Here is a 21,443-nt window from a genome sequence, read left to right as displayed (position 1 = left end):
AATGCAGCCCTAGGACAAGTGAACTGGAATGCAGCCCTAGGACAAGTGAACTGGAATGCAGCCCTAGGACAAGTGAACTGGAATGCAGCCCTAGGACAAGTGAACTGGAATGCAGCCCTAGGACAAGTGAACTGGAATGCAGCCCTAGGACAAGTGAACTGGAACAAAGTTTCGTTGTTATCTGGTAAATATTGTATATCTAATAAGGTGAAAGAAGTATCATACAAACTCATTCATAGAATCTACCCTGCAAAGACCTTTATTATACAAAGATTTAAAATAGCTATTGATAACAAATGTGTATTTTATGATTGTGACCCAGAGACTCTTGACCATTTATTTTGGGACTGCTCTTATGTCAGAAGATTTTGGAGTGAGTTAGAAAATGTCATTTTAAAAGAAATGACTATTAATGTTAATTTGAAAGACTCTGATATTATGTTTTATTTTGAACCAAATGATATGGACCCTGATTTAACTTTCATTGTTAATTTGTTTATCTTTCATGGAAGATTCTTTGTCCATAAAAGGAAGTGGGCAGAGAACAAACCCCTCTTCACATTATTTAAGATAGAATTGAAATATTATTTTGAAATGATCAGTAAATGTAAAAACAAAAAAGCAATAAGCACCATAAAAGTATTTAACAAATTGAAAATGAATCTTGATATATAATACCCCTGTCTGTTAGGTTTATGTACTCTTGTTTGTATATTTCTGTTTTTTTTTGTATTTGTTGTGTTCAAAATAAAAATAAATATTTAAAAAAGTTGAAGAAAGAATGTCTGTTACTTCCTGATGTTGCACACAGCGTTCAGCCAGGGTAAACAGACTGCTACAACCTGATTGGCTGAACGTGAGGCAGTAACATTAGCCAGTGTACTCTAGCATGGTGGTGTAAATTGTTTTATTAAGACAGTACTCATATTTGTACTTTTTTTTGATGTAAAAATTTATGAAAACAAATTAACTTTTTTGTGGCGCAGTCCGCTAATAACAATGGTCTCATAGTTGGTTGTGAGTTTTAATCCCACATGGGCTGCATATCTTTTTTTTCTTCTTTTAACCCTTTATTTACAATATTCATCCCGTGCAAACACGCTGTTTTAATTCTGAAAAGTGAAAACATACCTGTGAGAAGGGTCGCCCTGGTAGTAGCTTTTTTATACAGTACTTAAAACCAATTTATGCTTTAATTAGACCATTGGAAAAAACACTGCAATGCGGGTTGGATTGAATTTCTAGGCGATGATTGCACTTCTCTTCCTAACAAAATACCGCAAAATATTTTGGGGAAGCGCCCAGCAAGTGGGAATAGATGTCAGGAACTCGGCGCCATATCACTGTGAGCTAACTGTTCAGAGCCATAATTGCATGCGATGCACATCATTTTATTATCAGAATATGCCAGTGGACGTCTGGTAAGTATTGCTTTAGTGAGAAAGTGTTTCATCTACATTTACCCACCGCAAAATGAATATTTTTGCACAATTTCTTCCACCCACAACATCTCACCTGAATGCATTTTTTTATACATTTGAAGGGGTTGGGCAAAGGCTGAAATTGGGGTTGAGGGTTAGTTACCGTTTTTAAGAAGAGAGATTATCGAAATAGGCGGGGTTTATGGTTTTTATGTACGAGCCGGACGCGGGGGGACAAGAGTGAGAGACGCAATGACAAACGACGTAAAAGGATAATAGCGCCGTCCAACGGTTGGTTGGGCCAAGTAAAGGTATATAGTCAGAGACCCCCGGAAAGTTCTAGTAGGCCCCTCTGGAATCCTATAGGTCCCTTCGTTGATTGCTGATCTAAAATACTTGGAGAATCTCTTGAAGAAAAACTGAAGTTCCTTCAGGAAAAATAAAGGTATTCTATTAAATAGGTTTACGCTACCTTCTCTGCCAAATGATAATTGCGTCGGAACTTCCAACACTGTAGCTACTGAATGTATCCCAGGTATCTGTCATTCTCAACTTGAATTTAAACCAAATTCATGATATTCTCCTCGCTCAACACTTCTGACCGTGGAGCTTTTTATACACACATTTATAGTTAAATATATCCAGTGTTCTAGGATACAATTTCTCACAGTAGGACAGTAGACTGGCTTCCATGCCCCCAACGGTTTAACGGCGCGGCGTAGTACAGTCCGTCCCTCCGTCTGACTCGCAGTTTTGCCGCATCGTTTCTTACAAGCAGGTCCCACGATTATCTTTCTCCGCTCTGTAACTCTCCTACTACACACGTTTCAACAGCAGGAAACAGCCTCCCAATCCTGTCTCAGACTATTGAAGACGGAGAAAAATGCGGTGACGAGGAAAGCTGAAAAAACAGCTACAACAGTATTTATCGGGCGGTAGGCTACGTGGTCGTGGGAATATATATCAAGGTGGGTGGTTGATTACAAGATAATACAGTGTTTGTGTTTGCCTGATTCCAATAGCTCGCAAGGTGATTTTTTGTGTGCAGCGAATAGACACTGAGATAGTATGTGTATTTCTTGTCTTGTTATTGTATCCCTCTCGAGTGTCTAGTCTGCCTTTACAGAACCGAGTCTATGCCATTGGTAACTGGTGATACTGTATATCACAGGGATTATTTTATTCAGGATCCGCTGTGTAATGTCTGTAAATGTTCAGAGTTTTGCATTAGCCTTATTACCATGCCTTACAAGTATTAGACACTAGTATTCAGAAGGTATTTTTTTCTGCAAGAACACACACACACACACACACACACACATCAGTCCAGAAAACTAAGCAGCTGCCTTTCCATTGATCAGGCTGTCCTAATCAATTTAACAACCTATTAATTCCACATTAAACCCTGGGGACTGTCAGGTTTTCTCTCTCTCATCGCCTACTTGTGTTATTAATCTAATGCTACACTGGACATGGGGAGTCAGGCATGATGATGGTGAACATCCTGCAGGGATATGCACATATAGCAGCAGTCATCCCTGCTCAATTACCTTGCAGCATTTTAAGTATGAGTCATTGCTCCCATCACTTGAGAAAAAAAAAGAAAAACATTGTTTTCCACTGTAGTCAGGGTACCCACACTATTAAAGGGGAATTTAGTAGTGTTAACCATATTTGTATTAAAATATTAATGGTCTGAGCTTTCTCTGTACTTCTAGGTGTATTATGCCCTATCCAATCTGTGGTGGACCTAAGAGAGAGCACCAGAGGGGAGAGTGAGGGGTGCTGGGAAGCACACTCACACTGCTTCCTCCTTGCACCTGCTGCATCATGGGTAACGTCGGTGGAAAGGACGGCCATGGCCCTACAGGTTCCCTACATGAACGTACACATACACACACACCGGTTACATAATTAGTCTCACACATGAATGCTTGCCTTACAGTCATTGTCACATTTCATTATATTAGACTTTCTGACAGTAACTATGTTTAGAACATTCTGTTCCTGATTCCCACAGACACAGGACGTTGTGTTCCTGATTAAATGACTTCATTACCCCTTAACTGCTTTCTCCAACATTCCAATGTGTGTTTGTGTGAGTGAATGAAAGAGCATCTGTCTACAATATTTCCTTTCATGCTGTTTGTACGCTTATACAATTTGTGAATTATCTTCATCCATCCTCTTCTCGATCTGTCTAGCTGGGTTTCTCAGTTCTTTTCTGTTGTTATTGCTGGCTAGATGTTGAACGTCATGCATCCTACCTGCATCGTCTTCTCTTTTTCTGACACGCATCCCTCTCCTATCCACCTGTTTAAAACCCTGGCCATTCCTATCCTTTCTAGCTGTTTTCAGTATGCAGGAAACAGACTCAGAGTGGGGTGAGAATATCTCACTGGATAGTGTGTGTGCACCGCTAGTCACATGCAACACATCTGATAGCGTAATGAGGAGTCTGCAGAATTCTGCTGCCCAATGCAAGGACAGGGGGAGGGGGAACATGAGACGCTATAGGCTGGCCAAGCACACATCTTTATGGACCTGTGTGTGTGTCTGTGTGAATGCGCACTAGAGAATAAACATAGTGTATGGGTTTCCCATGTTAATCAATTGGCTGCTAGCAGGAAATTGATGCTGCATCTAGATTCAGTGAGGTAGTTTGTCTCTCTATATGGCCACTCAGAGATGAGTGTATGTGTATGTCTATGTGCCAAGGCGTTGACAGGCTCTGCAGTGTCCGTCAGCAGCCATCCTCCCAGAGGCGCAGCCAACTGGCATCCTCCCAGAGGCGCAGCCAACTGGCATCTTCCCAGAGGCGCAGCCAACTGGCATCTTCCCAGAGGCGCAGCCAACTGGCATCCTCCAAGGGGCGCAGCCAACTGGCATCCTCCAAGGGGCGCAGCCAACTGGCATCCTCCAAGGGGCGCAGCCAACTGGCATCCTCCAAGGGGCGCAGCCAACTGGCATCCTCCAAGGGGCGCAGCCAACTGGCATCCTCCAAGGGGCGCAGCCAACTGGCATCGTCCAAGGGGCGCAGCCAACTGTGGTCTTCTTCTGTATTGTTTTTATAGATAGTTAAATAGCTTAGGACAGCAGTTCTCTCTCGCTTTTCTGTTCATCTTCATCTCTCCTCTTCCCTCCATCTCTTCCTTACCCTATATCATCTTTCTCTAATCCTTCCCTCTTTCTCTCCACTCCCTTGGTCTCTCTCCAGGGTCTCATTTAGATCTGTTCCAAACTCCTCCCTCTTCCCTCTCTGATTCTGACCTGGCTCCAGCCGCGGCTCAGCTGCTGCAGCAGGGGACACCGTCCTCCGGGGCCACCCGGGGCATCGTCTGCCAGGGTGGAGCCTCCCCCATTTCCAAATGGAGACACACACTGTCCGTCCCCCCAGAATGTGCCGTGATTAGCGTGGAAAGCAGTGTGTCTCCGCAGGGGACTGGGATTGAGATGGAAGGTGGAAGGCAGACAGTACGGTGCTCTAACAGCCACACCAGCAGCCCTGTGTCTCCAGGCCAGCAGCCTCAGTTTGAGGGTAGCCCTTTGGAGCATAGCTGGCAGGAGCGGGACAGTGGGATGGAGCCCCATGCAAGGCCAGAGCGAGCTGGGGAGGAGATGGCCCTGGCACTGTTTAGCCTTTTGGAACATCACAGGTCTGCACTGGAGCTCAGTCCGGGCCTGGACGCACCAGCAGGAGCAGCCGGTAAGGACTCTGCATCTGTGTGGCCATAGCAACCCAATCGGTTCATAATAGTTTATGTTTGTCTTTTCTCTACTGAACAGAGTGTGCGTGCAGGTTCTTACAGTATGAACAGTGCCTTCAGAAAGTATTCATACCCCTCGTCTTATTCCACATTTTGTTAAAGCCGAATTGAAATTGATTTTAAAAAAAAGATATATATAATCCAACTACACACAGTATCCCATAATGACAAAGGGAAAACATGTTTTTAGAAAGGTTTGCAAATGTATTGAAAATTAAATGCAGAAATAGCTAATCACCCCCTGAGTCAACTTTGTATAAACACGTTTGGCAGCTATTTACAGCTGTGAGTCGTTCTGGGTAAGTCTCTAAGAGCTTTCCACACCTGGATTGTGCAACATTTGCCCATTTATTATTTTCAAAGTTCTTTAAGCTCTGTCAAATTGGTTGTTGATCAATGCTAGACATCCATTTTCAGGTCTTGCATGGATTTTAAAGTATACTGAACACAAATATAAATGCTAAATGTTGTGTTGGTTCCATGTTTCATGAGCTGAAATATAAGATCCCAGAAATGTTCCATATGCACAAAAAGTGTATTTCTCTCAGAAACATGGGAACAGCTCTGGTGGACATTCCTGCATTCATCATGCCAATTGCATGCTCCCTCTAAACTTAAGACATCTGTGGCATTGTGTTGTGTGACAAAACTGCACATTTTAAAGTGGCCTTTTATTGTCCCCAGCACAAGGTGAATCTGTGTAATGATCATGCTGTTTAATCAGCTTCTTGGCATGCCAGACCTGTCAGGTGGATGGATTATCTTTGCAAAGGAAAAATGCTCACAAACAGGGATGTAAACAAATTTGTGCACAAAATTTGAGAGGAAGAAGCATTTTGTATGTATGGAACATTTCTGGGATCTTTTATTTCAGCTCATAAAATATGGGACCAACACTTTACATGTTGCCTTTATATTTTTGTTCAGTGTACAATGTTGTTGAACCAACCTCAGTTTTCTCCTATCACAGCCATTAAAGTCTGTAACTGTTTTAAAGTCACCATTGGCCTCCCTGAAATCCACGAGCAGTTTCCTTCCTCTCTGGCAACTGAGTTAAGGATGCCTGTATCTTTGTAGTAACTGGGTGTATTGATACACCATCCAAAGTGTAATTAATAACTTCACCATGCTCAAAGGGATATTCGATGTCTGCCTTTTATTTTTACCCATCTACCAATAGGTGCCCTTTGAGAGTCATTGGAAAACCTCCCTGGTCTTTGTGGTTGAATCTGTGTTTGAAATTCCCTGCTCCACTGAGGGACCTTACAGATAATTGTATGTGTGGGGTACAGAGATGTAGTCATTCAAAAATAATGTTAACCACTGTTATTGCACACAGAGTGAGTCCATGCAACTTATGTGACTTGTTAAGCACATTTCTACTCCTGAACGTATTTATGCTGACCATAAAAATTGAATACTTATTGAATACTTATTGACTCAATACATTTCAGCTCTTCATTTTTTTTATTCATTTGTAAAAATGTCATAAAACATAATTCAACCTTGACATTTTGGGGTATTGTGTGTAGGCCAGTGACAACACATCTTCATTTAATCCCTTTTGAATTCAAGAGTCAAGGGGTGTCAATACATCCTTAAGTTTACTGTATGTTTGTGTGTCAGAGCTGCTGAGGCTGTTGCTGGTGGAGAGAGAGGAGCTGGTCGAGGAGGTGCGCAATTTGAAGGACACACTGAGGGTGAGGCAGACGTTCCTCCTTCTCTTCCCAACTGCATTCCCTACCTCTCTCCCACTGCATTCCCTCCCTCTCTCTCGGTCACGGCCGACGGGAATAGAGGAGGACATTTTAAGACCACACACAAATCCATCCCTATTACTTTGATGTGGATCGCTTTTTCCCTTCTCTACCCTGTACTGTACTATGTGAGATATTTTAGACTTCACACTGTTTATCACTGGCTCATGTAGACTAGTTGTTGCACCATGTTTGCAGATGGTGGAGGCCAACAGCCATACATATTCTGTAACAGAACATCTTAGGAAAAAAAGTCAAAGCCCCATCACATTTTTGAACCACTGATAAGGTTGCTTAGGTTAGCAGGAATATTGAGAAACCCTGCCTTCCACAAACCCTGCAACTAGCCTGAACATTGCACTTACTGCCTGAATGAAATGGAAATATTTGTGCTAACCTAAGCACGCTTATCAGTGGTTAAAAATGTGATGCACTTTGACTTTATTTCTAAGATGTTCTGTTAGAGAATATGTATCGCTATTGGCCTCCATCTGCAAACATGGTACAACAACTAGTCTACATGAGCCAGTGATGAGCAGTGTGAAGGCCCTGCCATATGGAAGTTTGTCCCTCTATCTCTATATTACTGTTAACTGTACACAAGGAACATTGCAGGCATTCCTGGCATATCTTGTTTATGCGTTCACCTGAATTGGGTTGGCTAGTTTAGCTAAAACAGACTCTGAACTTGGTAACCTATTGATCTTTTTTTTTTACTTGACTAAAGCAAAGTCCCTGCTTGTCAGACATGTTTTCTGTAGACTGTATCAACAGCACTATAGATTTTCTGAGACAGTGACAGATGTATGCATGTCTTTCTGCTGGCCTGGATGTAAACTGATACATCTACTTCTCACCTGCGAGTTCCCCTGTCTCTTCTTTATGATTATGTTTTTCTGATGCAATGAGTTAACGCACTCTCTTATATTCTGATGTATGGTTCTGGTTTGAGTGTACAGGATCTTTAACTCTCTTTCTCTCTCTCTCTGGCAGACTGAGCGAGCTGAGTGGCTCCAGTTCCAGTGTGATCTACAGGTGGCAGTGTCTGTGGCCGACCGGCTGCGCGTGGAAGCGGAAGAGACTCTAGGCACGCTCAGAGAGAGCCATGGGAATGTGGCGGGCCAGCTGGACCAGGCCCAGTGCAGACAGCAGGACACGGACAGGGAGCTGGAGAGCCTGAGAGCTGAACACAGAGAGGCCTGTCACAGATTGTCTGCTCTCACCATGGAGCACCAACAGACTAGGGCTGAGCTGGACACACGGAGACACACGCTCAGGGAGAGCGAGAGGGACTCACTGAGGGAAAGAGAGAAGGACTCACACAGAGAGATAGAGGGAAGAGACACGGAGGAGAGGCCGGAGGGAGAAGACACTAGTGAAGACATAAGCACGATGGAGGCACTGGATGGGAAGAAAAGAGAGGATTCAGAAAGAGAAGTGGAAGGAGAGAAAAGGGTGAAGAGTGAGGGAGAGGATGTTAACATGGGAGGGCAGTTTCCAAAGGAGCTTGTTAGAGGAGGGGAGAACTTGCTCAAAGTGAAGGGGGTGGCGGCGGCATACCTACGGAATTTGGCAGCTGGGGAGAAGGGGTGTGGCTTGAGAGATTCACCGAGGATTGTGGTGATGTCAGAGCGTTCCAGGTGAGTGCCTCAACATGCATTTTAGGGGTGGACCATCTGTTTGTTGTTATCTGGAGCATGTAAGCTAGCCAGCCTGTGTCTCTAGGAGCAACCTTTGACCTTGTTGCGCAAGGCCATGCTATAGACACACATATCCTACATTTTTCTGTGGCAACTAACTGTGGCCTATCTTATCTGTTCCAGGAGCCTCTCTCGACTTCCCCTGCCCACTGACTCTCTCCCTGCACAGAATGGTAGCTCCCAGACCACTACCAGTACAACACTGCCTCTCTGCAAGGTAACACTAATATTCAACCAACAAGTTTGTTTTTGAAATGCTATCAGAAAGCCTGAACTTGAAATTCAAGGGTCCATTTTGGGATCAGTCATGCATGTATGCAGTATGTCCTGTCTGTCTCTTCTCTCTATCTCTTACTAGAAAGAAGAGCCAGCCAAAGGGAAAAGGATGGACCGCATACTGCAACGACAGGACAGCTGGTCCAGCTTCTATACAAGTGTGTGTCAATTCATTAACTACAGTGCCTTCAGAATGTATTCATACCCCTTGACTTATTCCACATTTAGTTGTTACAGCCTGAATTAAAAAAAAAAAAATCTCAACCATCTTTTTTTAGAAATGTTTGCAAATGTATTGAAAATGAAATACAGAAATATCTCATTTATATACACTACCGTTCAAAAGTTTGGGGTCACTTAGAAATGTCCTTGTTTTTGAAAGAAAAGCTCATTTTTGGACCATTCAAATAACATCAAACTGATCAGAAATACAGTTTGGATATTGTTAATGTTGTAAATGACTATTGTAGCTGGAAACGGCTGATTTTTAATGGAATATCTACATAGACGTACAGAGGCCCATTATCAGCAACCATCACTCCTGTGTTCCAATAGCACGTTGTTTTAGCTAATCCAAGTTTATGATTTTAAAAGGCTAATTGATCATTAGAAAACCCTTTTGCAATTATGTTAGCACAGCTGAAAACTGTTGTCCTGATTAAAGAAGCAATAAAACTGGCCTTTAGATTAGTTGAGTATCTGGAGGATCAGCATTTGTGGGTTTGATTACAGGCTCAATATGGCCAGAAACAAATAACTTCTGATACTCGTCAGTCTATTCTTGTTCTGAGAAATGAAGGTTATTCCATGCGAAAAATTGGCAAGAAACTGAAGATCTTGTACAACGCTGTGTACTTCTCCCTTCACAGAACAGCGCAAACTGGCTCTAACCAGAATAGAAATTAGGAGCGGGAGGCCCGGTGCACAACTGAGCAAGAGGACAAGTACATTAGTGTCTAGTTTGAGAAACGGATGCCTCACAAGTCCTCAACTGGCAGCTTCATTAAATAGTACCCGCAAAACACCAGTCTCAATGTCAACAGTGAAGAGGTGACTCTGGGATGCTGGCCTTCGAGGCAGAGTTGCAAAGAAAAAGCCATATCTCAGACTGGCCAATAAAAATAAAAGATTAAGATGGGCTAAATAACAGACATCGGACAGAGGAACTCTGCCTAGAAGGCCAGCATCCGGGATGCTGGCCTCTTGCTCAGTTGTGCACTGGGGCCTCCCACTCCTAATTTCTATTCTGGTTAGAGCCAGTTTGTTAAAGACTCCGAGCATAAGGCAAAAGATTTTGATATAATGAGACAAATTTAAGCTTGAATGCAAAGCGATATGTCTGGAGAAAACCAGGCACAGCTCATCACCTGTCTAACATCATCCCTGCCGTGGAGACTGGTAAGGATAGAGGGAACAATGAATGGATCCAAATACAGGCAAATCCTAGATGAGAACCTGCTTCAGAGTGCAAATAACTTTACATCTTTGCCCCAGTCTATGTTCCAACAGGACAATGACCCAAAGCATACAGCCAAAGAAATGCTGGAATGTCTTCAGAACAAGAATGTCAAAGTCCTTGAGTGGCCCAGCGAAAGCCCAGACTTGAATCCCATTGAAAATCTGTGGAAAGACTTGAAGATAGCTGTTCACCGCTCCCCATATAATTTACCAGAACTAAAAAAAATCTGCACACAAGAATGGGAGAAAATCCCCAAATCCAGATGTGCAAATCTGATCCAGACATACCCAAGATGACTCAAAGCTGTAATCGCCACCAAAAGTGCTTCTACAAAGTATTGACTCAAAGGTGTAAATACTTATGGGTGGCAGATAGCCTAGCGGTTAAGAGCGTTGGGCCAGTAACCGAAAGGTACCCGAGCCAACTAGGTGAAGAATCTGTTTATGTGCCCTTGAGCGAGGCACTTAACCCAAATTGCGCCTGTAAGTCACTCTGGATAAGTGTCTGCTAAATCCCTAAAATGTAAATGAGGTATTTATTTTTCAATACATTTGCATTATGGTGTATTGTGTGGAGATAAAAAAAAAAATACTTAATCCATTTTGAATTACGGCTGTAACACAACAAAATAAGACAAGGGGTATGAATACTTTCTGAAGGCACTGTATATGAGTTAATCCACAACTGCTTTCTTTTTACCTAGACAGTTGTACAATGAATGCAATCAACTGAAATGTGTCTTCCGCATTAAAGTTACCGTGCTCTTGACTAATTGCTCATGTCTGGCAGAAAAACAGGAGGAGGACCAGAACGCAGACCCATTGTTCAGGTGAGTAGACAGGCCCTCTAGAGATACTTAAGAAATATGCCCAAATAAAGCCTTCTATCTACATAACGTTTGTCTGCTATCCACCTTCCAGACCTCAGGATGGTTTCAGCATGCTGCTGCGACGTCATGGAGGCTCCAGGCGGAACTCACTCCTGCGTTGGTGTCAAAGCCGCACCCAGGGCTATAAGGTCAGAAGTGGCAAGGTTTTCTAGAATAACTCAAGCTTAACATTCATATTTTTAAAACATCGTTCTGTATTCTGACCCATACAAACCTTAGATTTATTTTTTTAATTTTTTTACAGAATATTGAGATCACCAACTTCAGTAGCAGTTGGGAGGATGGTCTGGCTTTCTGTGCTGTGTACCACACCTATCTGCCCACACACATCCCCTACAGTAGTCTCAGCACAGGAGACAAGGTAAGAGGAATGCATACCCATTCACATACAGCACATATTGTTATATTGACCCTACAGTTAAGTCCTAAACTTGTTCTGTGCAGAGCGAGAACCTGGATCTAGCCTTCCAGACAGGGGAGAGTGTTGGAATCCCAGCCACTTTGGTGAGACCCACATTTAAACTAACTGGGCTAACTACTGGGAATTTCACCTGCATATTACTCGTACTAACACGTCACCATGAACATGGAACACAGCTGTTGGGAAAATACGGTAGGGAGCTTGACTTGTGACTAAAATGTAAGGTGTCACTGATGTTTGCATTTGTGATTGGGGCCTTGCGTAGTACTCCTCAGTGGGCACCTTTGCATGAGAATAGAGTTTGTCCATGATGGAGAGTATGGAGTTATTATTCTTCAACATAGTGTTTGTGTTTGCTTGACAGACCGTGGAGGAGATGCTGAGACCAGGTGGGCCCGACTGGCAGAGGGTCCTGGGGTATGTTGAAAACATGTTTCGTCACTTTGAGATGTAAGGTAATTTCCCTTCTGGGTTCCATACCAAACACTACGTCTAACTGGTCTGCCACCACCAGTCTGCTTATTTTTGTTGCATCATGAACTGGACTCTGAGTGATATACCACTAGGGGGATTAGGACTACTGTTGGAACGGAATTCTGCTTCAGCCTCACTCTTTGTGAAAAGAGGCTCCTGCTGCTGGCCATTGGTTGTAGGTGCACTGTGGATGGAGCTACTGTGAACTGGGTCGATCTTGATTTCAGAAAGCGCTGACCATGGGGGTTTTGGGCTGAGAGCTGTTTTTTTTTGGTAAATACAAAGTGATTGCACTGAATGAGGAGCCATTGGAAATGACCACAAGGAGCACCATAAATTAGGAAATTGTGGATATGGGAAGGATGTTACTATTTGCACCAGGAAAAATTAACAATGACTTCAAGTTCATCACTTAGGGTTCTACTGCTGTTCACTCTGTTGTGCACTTATTTGGATGCCTTTAAATTTTTATCAACAATATGAAGTCTGTCACAAGTTTTTAACTGGAAGATTTGAATGTTATAGACACGCTCTCCCCATGTATCTGATTTTATACCCTTAGAAAACTCTATCCCGTTGTGATATTAATGTAGCCAGAAGTAGTATTTTAATGTCTGTATACACCCCAATTCAAAGCAGAAAAAAGGTCCGGACAACTTGAATGAGTTCATTCAATGGCATTGTGTGCATCACAAATGCGATCAACCAAGAGTGACTGCCTTTGAAAAATGTGTGTACTGTGCTGTCTAGCTAGTAATATTTTTAATGTATGTTTTGTTTGTAAAAAAATTTAAGTAAATGTTTTAAATGTAGTATGCAAACAGAAGTGCCATAGGGTGGACTATCCAACAGAGGGACTTGTCTCCTGTTATGGAGTATGGGAATGAACTGTGTCATGAGGTTTTGTCTGATAATAGGAGCAACAATGAGGCCATATAAGTACTGGATCCTACAATGTTTGCTTGTCTTTGTGATTGAGGGAGAATGTGAGAAATAAGAGTGATGTATTGTATGTGTCTCAAGTATAAATTGAGACACAGGGGCCCTCCCTAAACAGTTTTACTGTGACAATGGTAATGTACGAGAATGATAAATGACTAACAGTTGCCAAAGCGTTACTGCCATAATAAAGGTTGTTTTAATCTGTTTGTGTTGCTGTTATCTTTAATAAAAATCTCAAATTTGAGTTTTATATTAATACAATTTATCTAGCTGTGACAACTGAGATTGACATTTTATACAATAGCAGTATTGTACTTGATTGCACGTACTTGATGAAAGTACAGTAACATTTTGTAGATGTCCCTTCTGGAAAAACAAGGCGGTCCACAATAAAATAGTTTGCTAGGAGGCTGGGATTGCACCACCTATGGGTGGAGTGGACAGGGGAGGCAGGAGAAGAGACCCCAGTTTGACTGATATGGCTGCTATCTCTGCATCCTGAGTTTCATACATCTTCACCAGACGGGCAAATTTAAGAACACCTGAAAAATAGCTAAAACAAGCAATGACTACTATGATTGACCACCATGATTTCACAAATACACTGAACAAATATATAAATGCAACATGTAAAGAGTTGGTTTCATGAGCTGAAATAAAAGATCCCAGAAATGTTCCATACGCACAAAAAGCTTATTTCTCTCAGTATGACACAAATTTTACACCCCTCTTAGTGAGCATTTCTCCTTTGCCAAGATAATCCATCCACCTGACAGGTGTGGCATATCAAGAAGCAGATTAAATGGCATCATCATTACACAGGTGCACCTTGTGCTGGGGACAAAAGGACACTCTAAAATGAGCAGTTGTCACACAACACAATGCCACAAGTTGAGGGCAATTGACATGCTGACTGCAGGAATTTCCACCTGCGCATACTCAAACATGTCACCCATTGAGCATGTTTTCATACTCTGGATTGACGTGTTAGTGTGTTCCCGCAAATACCCAGCATCTTCGCACAGCCATTGAAGAGGAGTGGGACAACATTTCACAGGTCACAATCAACAGCCTTATCAACTCAAGGCGAAGGAGGTGTCGAGCTGCATGACGCAAATGGTGGTCACACCAGATATTTACCGGTTTTCTGATCCACGACCCCTACCATTTTTTAAGAAGATATCTGTGACCAACATATGAAATCCATAGATTAGGGCCTTATGAATATATTTCAATTGACTGATTTCCTTATATGAATTAACTCAGTAAATCATAGAAATTGCTGCATTTATATTTTTTTCCAGTATAGGTCAAACTGAACATGACGCAAAAAGATAGCATTCAGTCTTCACACAAAACAATGCCACTGACAAGTGACAATAGATTGTCTATCTCTACCCTTTCATTCTGTATGGAACTGGTTTCACAAAGTGGCTTCCCTCACCCTCTCCCTCATTGAAGCCATAAACCTTGATGACCTCCTGTTGGATCTGGGTGGCCATGGGGAGCACCAGCTATCGCATCTTGACCATGTTGTTGGCGCTCTCCCGTGCCTCCTCCATCCGCGCTGAATTCTCTGGCACAGAGAAGGCTTGGATGACCTCACTCAGCACCACTGCAACACAAGCAGTTTGAAGAGATCTGTGCCACTACTGGGCATTAGTAATAAGACAAAAGTATGTGACAACTGTTCTTACATCTGGCCTGCTCAACAGTGAGGGTGGGTTGCTGGGCTGGGGCTGTCCATTCTGTGTCAGGAAAAAATTGGGATATTAGAGAGAATATTGCAAAGAATAATGTGAATCAGATTAAAATACTTAGCTAGCTGACTTCTGCTTTTTTATGTAGTGTGTCAGTGACTCTAATACTTTCCTGTGTCCATTTCTTATACAAACATAAAGGGACATATCTAAAAGGGCATATTGATCTAGCTATATATTTACCTTTATTCGATTAATCCAGAACTATGGATGGAGAATTTTGACATGAGTAGGATTGTAGCTAAATTAGCTAGCTAGCTGAGCAGAGATAACTACTGTACACGTTGAATTATAATCTATAATGCTCTGGAATGCGCAATTAAATACCTAAATAATCAGTCAATTGTACATTTGGTTACTTACAACATATAAATTGAATAAAGACAAACCGTCTACCAAGAAAAGCAAGTTTGGCTTGTCAACCGGATGATGGGGTTGACGATTTACGACCCAATCTACGTCGTTACGTACGCCTAGCTGAACCGGAAAGTAAACAAACTGAAGTGAAACAGATTTGTTAAGGAAAATCTTTTCATACTTCCTGTGACAGTGAATTCAATTATTACCATAACACTATTTAGACAAGATTTCCGCGGTTGAGAAGACGCGATTTCACTCGAACAATCTTTTTGGGACCTCTCAAAAAAATCTAGCGAACTGTCGTGCACGCGTTGCCACGCATTATTTCATTGCTGCATGACTCAGAATCTGTACACATATGGAGCAAAAGCTTGCGGAGTTCAGGGCCCGAAGAAGGGCTGATGTGGCCGCTAGGAAGAGCGAATCTTTTCAAAAACAACCCATAAACTCATCGGACAATGGCAGCACTTTGAAGTTGGACAGTTGCCAGTCATCAACAGCTGATCCAGACACACAGGAGTTGACAGATAGTCCAATCTCTGCTGTCCATCAGGCTACAAGGACTAAACATTGGGGGGTAGGCTAAAAATCTACTCAAAATACTAGGGGCTGGTTACCCTACACTGTTTAGGCCTAGTCCTGGACTAATAAACACTTTCTTTGGAGACTCATTGACCATGCTTGTTAAAGGTTGATTCCATTTTGTCAATGTTAGCTACTGTAACTTCATTTAACCCCCCCCCCCCCCCATTTTTTTAGGATGACTGGCTGCTGGAGAGCACTCTGGGTCAATGGCTTGGTTCAAAGCGACTGGCTTTCACAAATCTGACTTTGCTGAAGGTGTTGCTTTGGCTGGTTCTACTTGGGCTGTTCGCGGAACTGGAATTCGGGTTGCCTTTCTTCCTAATCTCCCTCTTCTACTGGCTGTATGAGGGGCTGCGGAGCCCAACTGCACGCCAACCTGGAGAAATGAGTGCTTACTCAGTGTTCAACCCAGACTGTCAGCCTCTCCTGGGTGCACTTACAGCTGAGCAGCTAGAGGGAGAGATGGGCTACAGACCACTGGCCAACAGATGAAACCCTTCAAGACACTCAAACAACTGACTTTAATCTGAAATGGAATAGCTACTGTACTTTAAGCTTCCCATTGTACTAAAAAGGAACTGGCAACGTATTTCTTTGAATGAAGCACATTGCTGGTATTGATTTTGAAGTCAAATGGAGCCTATTCCATACTACAAGATCATTCACCACAAGTGCATATTGATGATGCTGGGAAAGCACCATCCGCTTGTAAAATTGTATTACTGTAGTAGGACCTGCTTTTTACTATTTTGGTCTTAAAACATGTAATAGTCATCTGTATGCAGATGACACTTATGTATGCCATTGCAAACTGTTGACCAGGCTAGAGCTGCAATGTGACTTTGTTGCCTTACATAAAGCCCTGGTTGGTTTAAAACTTGTACTTAATGTGGGCAAGACTAAATATGTGTTCTCTAATTCTAGCAAAAAAAAATCAGATGAACTACATATTTATTCATTGGATTGTTCTCCCATTGATCGGGTTCCTGCCTATAAATATCTGGGCATTCGGATTGACAAAGATCTAATGTAAAAAAATATATTTATAAACTTATGGGTGAGCTAATTAAAAAGCTGAGATTTAAAGTGGGCTTTTTTTTTTTGAAATACAGTGCATTTCAGAAAGTATTCAGACCCCTTGACTTTTTCCACATTTTGTTATGTTACAGCCTTAACTAAATCCCCCCCCCCCTCCAACTACACACAATACCCCATAATGACAAAGCAAAAACTGTTACTTTTACAAATTTTTACAAAATAAAAAATGATCAGATTTACACAAGTATTCAGACCCTTTACTCTGTACTTTATTGAAGCACCTTTGGCAGCGATTACAGCCTTGAGTCTTCTTGGGTATGAGGCTACAAGCTTGGCACACCTGTATTTGGGGAGTTAATCCCATTCTTCTCTGCAGATCCTATCAAGCTCTGTCAGGTTAGATGGTTGCTGCACAACTATTTTCAGGTCTCTAAAGAGATGTTAGATCGGGTTCAAGTCCGGGCTCTGGCTGGGCCACTCAAGGACATTCAGAGACTTGTCCTGAAGCCACTCCTGCATTGTCAAATCTAATTTTATTGGTCAAATATTTAGCAGGTGTTGCGAAATGCTTGTGTTCCTAGCTCCAACAGTGCAGTAGTATCTAACAATTCACAACAATACACACATGTAAAAGAATGGAATTAAGAAATATATAAATATTAGATTGAGCAATGTCGGAGTGGCATTGACTAAAATACAGTAGAATAGAAAACAGTATATTATCTTCAAAGCGGGCAAAGAAGGTGTTTAGCTTGTCCGGAAGCAAGACGTCGGTGTCCGTGACGTGACTGGTTTTGCCTTTGTAGTCCGTGATTGTCTGTATCCCGAGAGAGACATGTTTCTGTGAAACAGAGTATGCCACAATCCCTGATGTCTCTCTAGGAGGAAATCCTTGCCCTGAGCTTGTCTACTTTATTATCCAGAGACTGAACATTAGCGAGTAATATACTCGGAAGCGTGGATGATGTGCATGTCTCCTGAGTCGGACTAGAAGTCCATTCCGAATACCTCTTCTCCACCGGCGGGGTTTTGGAGCAATTACTCTGGGGGGGTATGAACAAAGGATCCAATTCTGGAAAGTCGTATTCCTGGTCGTAATGCTGGTGAGTTACCACCGCTCTGATATCCAAAAGTTATTTCCGGCTGTCTGTAATAACACAAACATTTTCTGGGCTAATAATGTAAGAAATAACACAAAATAACAAAATACTGCAAAGTTGCTTAGGAGCTAGAAGCAGAGCTGCTATATCTGTCGGCGCCATCTGTCTTGGCTGTGTGCTTAGGGTCGTTGTCCTTTTAGACAAAGGTTCACCTTCCGGGGTCCGGAGCGTTCTGGAGCAGGTTTTCATCAAGATTACTCTGTACTTTGAACCATTCATCTTTCCCTTGATCCTGACTAGTCTCCCAGACCTGCCGCTGAAAAAAATCCCCACAGCATGATGCTGCCACCACCATGCTTCAACGTAGGGATGGTGCCAGGTTTCCTCCAGACATGACGCTTGGCATTCAGGCCAAAGAGTTCAATCTTGGTTTCATCAGACCAGAGAATCTTGTTTCTCATGGTCTGAGAGTCCTTTAGAAGCCTTTTGGCTAACTCCAATCAGGCTGTCATGTGCCTTTTACTGAGGAGTGGCTTCCGTTTGGCCACTCTACCAAAAAGGCCTGATTGGTGGAGTGCTGCAGAGATGGTTATCCCATCTCCACAGAGGAACTCTAGAGCTCTGTCAGAGTGACCATCGGGTTCTTGGTCACCTCCCTGACCAAGGCCCTTCTCCCCCGATTGATCAGTTTGGCCGTGCTGCCAGCTCAAGGGAGAGTCTTGGTGGTTCCAAACTTCTTCCATTTAAGAATGATGGAGGCCACTATGTTCTTAGGGACCTTCAATGCTGCAGACATTTTTTGGTACCCTTCCCCAGATCTGTGCCTCAACACAATCCTGTCTCGGAGCTCTACAGACAATTCCTTTGACCTTATGGCTTGGTTTTTGCTCGGACATGCACTGTCAACTGTGGGACCTTTATATAGACAGGTGTGTGGCTTTCCAAATCATGTCCAATCAACTGAATTTACCACAGGTGGACTCAAGGATGATCAATGGAAACAGGATGCACCTGAGCTCAATTTTGAGTCTCACAGCAAAGGGTCTGAATACTTATGTTAATAAGGTATTTGTTTATTTTTAATACATTTGCAAAAATTTCGAAAAACCTGTTTTCGCTTTGTCATTATGGGGTATTGTGTGTAGATTGATGAGGAAAAAATGCCATTTAGTCCCTTTTAGAATAAAGCTGTAAAACGAGCTTTTTGGTCTTAATTTAAGGTTAGGCATAAGGTTAGCAGTGGTTAAAGTTTGTAACTAGTGACGACCCTGAGTTATCGGTTGAGTCAAGTTTATTTCCCTGCGCTTTACGACACAACAGACGTCATTACTTACGCCCGAACCGGAACAGGAAGTAAACAACCCGGGGTTAGTTATAAATACCTTTGCCGAAGTAGAACAACATATTTTAAGATCTGTTTAACGGATTTCTCACATCACTCTTTGTGACAGTGAAACTTTGAATTATATCAATGCATTGAAAGCACCTTATATAACATTTCCGCTTTTGATTAGATTACGTTTCACACAATCGAGAGGCAATTTGCTAGAACAAAGTGACGTCTCAAATCAGTCTAGCTAGCTAGTTCGCTAGCTATCAGTGCTTGATACCGGTCGTGCACAGTGCATACATTGTCACACAGTCTTTCATTTCTGCATGAGTATGAATCAGAAGTTGTTAGCATTAGCAAAAGCTTGCAAAGTTCAGAGCCCCGTACAAGGGCTTGTGAGATGCAGCCCATAACAACACCTGGCAGTGGAAGCACTTTGAAGTCAGCCAGTTGGGAGTCAACAGCTGATAAAGACGCACAGGAGTTGACAAAATATCAGATGCCTGCTGTACCTCAGGCTACAGGGACTTTACAGTGTGGGGTAGGCTAAACACAAAAAAACGACAACTTCAGGCACTGAGGTAGCGTCATGGCATAGATCGTTTATTTCAATTCCACCCCTCAATGTTAGCTAACTCGTGATTCTCTTCACTTTTTTAGGATGACTGTCTGCTGGACTGCATTCTGGGTCGAAGGCTTGGTTCAAGGCAACTTGGTTTTGCAAACCGGACTTTGCTGAAGGTGTTGCTTTGGCTGGTTCTGCTTGGGCTGTTCGCTGAGCTGGCCTTCGGGTTGCCTTTCTTCCTAATCTCCCTCTTCTACTGGCTCTACCAGGGGCTGCGGAGCCCAGCTAAACGTCAACCTGGAGAACTGAGCGCTTACTCAGTATTCAACCCTGACTGTCAGCCTCTCATGGGCACCCTCACAGCAGAGCAGTTGGACTGTGAAATGGGAATACTTCAGCTAACCATGTAAAGGAATAGCTACAGATTGTAACACCAGATAATGTGATTTAAAACCCCCAAATTGGTATCCATTATACTGGGAGTTACAGGTTGGTACTATTTGGTGTTACACTGAATTTTCAACCAACCTTTGATGCTGCCTTCGGCCTCGATTCGTGGAAACGGGAGTCTCATAAAATGACCTTGTCTAGTTGCAGGGTGTCCGTTTGAATTTCTAAAATACTTGTATTGTTTTGCTCTATGAAGTAATCCAACAATGTGTACGCCGCCATCTTGTCTATTTCAAGTTCTCTCATTGATCAAGACCGGCGTCTGTCATGACATGCAGCACTTTGGGGTGGATCAATGAGAGAAGACTTGAAATAGACAAGATGACAACATACACATATAGTTGGATTACTTAATGGAGCAAAAAAATATTTATTTTAATAACAGTGCATTTTCTTAACTCAAAGGGACCCCACCCCCTGCAACTGGACAAGGACATTTTGACTCTTCCACGAATCGAGGACAAATACAGTATCGCCAAGCTAAATTGGTCTTAAATTCTGTGCTACACCAAACAGTACCTAACCTGTAACTCCCAGTATAATGGATACTACATTTTTTGGGTTAAATCACATTTTCTGGTGTTATAATATGTAGCTAGTTAAGGAACTTTTTGAAATGTGAGCGAGTTGTGATTTTTCTGTTAAAATTATCTTATGATGCTTGGATGCACCTCAACTCTTTCAATGAACGAAACACTAGTATTGGTTGTGATTTAAAACTGCTTGTTAATTCCATAAAAATGTCTACATCTCACTAGTTGGATTTTTTTATATTTTATTTGTGTTACTTGAGTGAAACCACACAGGGTTACACAAACACCCAAAAAATACTGAGAAGTTGTCCATCATTTGATGTCACAGAGCAAGGCAACACCACGTAAGATCCAGTGATCGGGTGACTGCACCGTGCGTATCACAACCCCTGTGATGTAGGTGAGGTCTGTGCGCCGAGGCTTCTTGTAGACGGGGCAGATGTAGAACTTGGGGTCCTTGGGGGCGGTGGAGTTGATGGCGAACATGTGAATAACAGGCAGGGGGCAGAACAACACCTTGGGAGTGGCTTCGATGAGACGGCAGTTCCTTCTGTCCCAGCCGGCCCCGTCCAGGTACAAACCGTAGACGTAGACCCCCTCCTGAGAGACAGAGAAT

The 21,443-nt window shown here is 42.6% G+C and overlaps 4 protein-coding genes and 1 long non-coding RNA gene across 8 annotated transcripts in view; 3 read left to right on the top strand and 2 right to left on the bottom strand.

The window, feature by feature from the left end:
* Window positions 1-1,676: 1,676 nt before the first annotated feature.
* On the top strand, window positions 1,677-13,312 carry LOC120019166 (cytospin-A-like). 4 transcript variants are annotated; one of them, XM_038962462.1, is made up of 13 exons: window positions 1,677-1,866; window positions 2,256-2,389; window positions 3,140-3,291; window positions 4,639-5,127; window positions 6,815-6,888; window positions 7,939-8,585; window positions 8,769-8,862; window positions 9,004-9,079; window positions 11,134-11,209; window positions 11,301-11,397; window positions 11,514-11,630; window positions 11,714-11,882; window positions 12,055-13,312. In XM_038962462.1, the coding sequence occupies exons 3-13, from the start codon at window positions 3,252-3,254 to the stop codon at window positions 12,114-12,116; spliced, it is 1,941 nt and encodes a 646-aa protein (XP_038818390.1). In that variant the 5' UTR covers window positions 1,677-1,866; window positions 2,256-2,389; window positions 3,140-3,251; the 3' UTR covers window positions 12,117-13,312. The 4 variants fall into 4 exon arrangements, with proteins under 4 accessions (XP_038818390.1, XP_038818389.1, XP_038818391.1 ...); XM_038962461.1 differs by having other exon boundaries at window positions 3,140-3,306; XM_038962463.1 differs by having other exon boundaries at window positions 1,679-1,866; window positions 3,140-3,306; window positions 11,170-11,209.
* Window positions 13,313-14,376: 1,064 nt separating this feature from the next.
* LOC120019169 lies at window positions 14,377-15,305 on the bottom strand. Its single transcript, XR_005472297.1, has 2 exons — window positions 15,050-15,305; window positions 14,377-14,854 (listed from the first exon to the last, which is right to left on the bottom strand). It is a non-coding gene; the product is annotated as an uncharacterized LOC120019169 (long non-coding RNA).
* Window positions 15,306-15,354: 49 nt separating this feature from the next.
* Window positions 15,355-16,936, top strand: LOC120019168 (SAYSvFN domain-containing protein 1-like). The gene is made up of 2 exons (XM_038962465.1): window positions 15,355-15,803; window positions 15,986-16,936. The coding sequence occupies exons 1-2, from the start codon at window positions 15,585-15,587 to the stop codon at window positions 16,301-16,303; spliced, it is 537 nt and encodes a 178-aa protein (XP_038818393.1). The 5' UTR covers window positions 15,355-15,584; the 3' UTR covers window positions 16,304-16,936.
* A 2,386-nt stretch (window positions 16,937-19,322) lies between these two features.
* Window positions 19,323-21,048, top strand: LOC120019165 (SAYSvFN domain-containing protein 1-like). The gene is made up of 2 exons (XM_038962460.1): window positions 19,323-19,820; window positions 19,940-21,048. Exons 1-2 carry the CDS (start codon window positions 19,680-19,682, stop codon window positions 20,252-20,254), a joined length of 456 nt encoding a protein of 151 aa, XP_038818388.1. The 5' UTR covers window positions 19,323-19,679; the 3' UTR covers window positions 20,255-21,048.
* The window catches only part of LOC120019386 (dynein heavy chain 8, axonemal-like), a 52,068-nt gene continuing 51,415 nt past the window's right edge, over window positions 20,791-21,443 (bottom strand). Inside the window, 1 exon segment of the mRNA XM_038962674.1 lies at window positions 20,791-21,427. Coding sequence (XP_038818602.1) covers window positions 21,140-21,427 — 288 coding nt within the window. The 3' untranslated portion in view covers window positions 20,791-21,139.

The sequence above is a fragment of the Salvelinus namaycush genome, chromosome 24, assembly GCF_016432855.1.
Source record: "Salvelinus namaycush isolate Seneca chromosome 24, SaNama_1.0, whole genome shotgun sequence".
NCBI lineage: Eukaryota > Metazoa > Chordata > Actinopteri > Salmoniformes > Salmonidae > Salvelinus > Salvelinus namaycush.
Note: the sequence above shows the minus strand (reverse complement) of the source record. Positions and strands in the feature narration are given on the sequence as shown.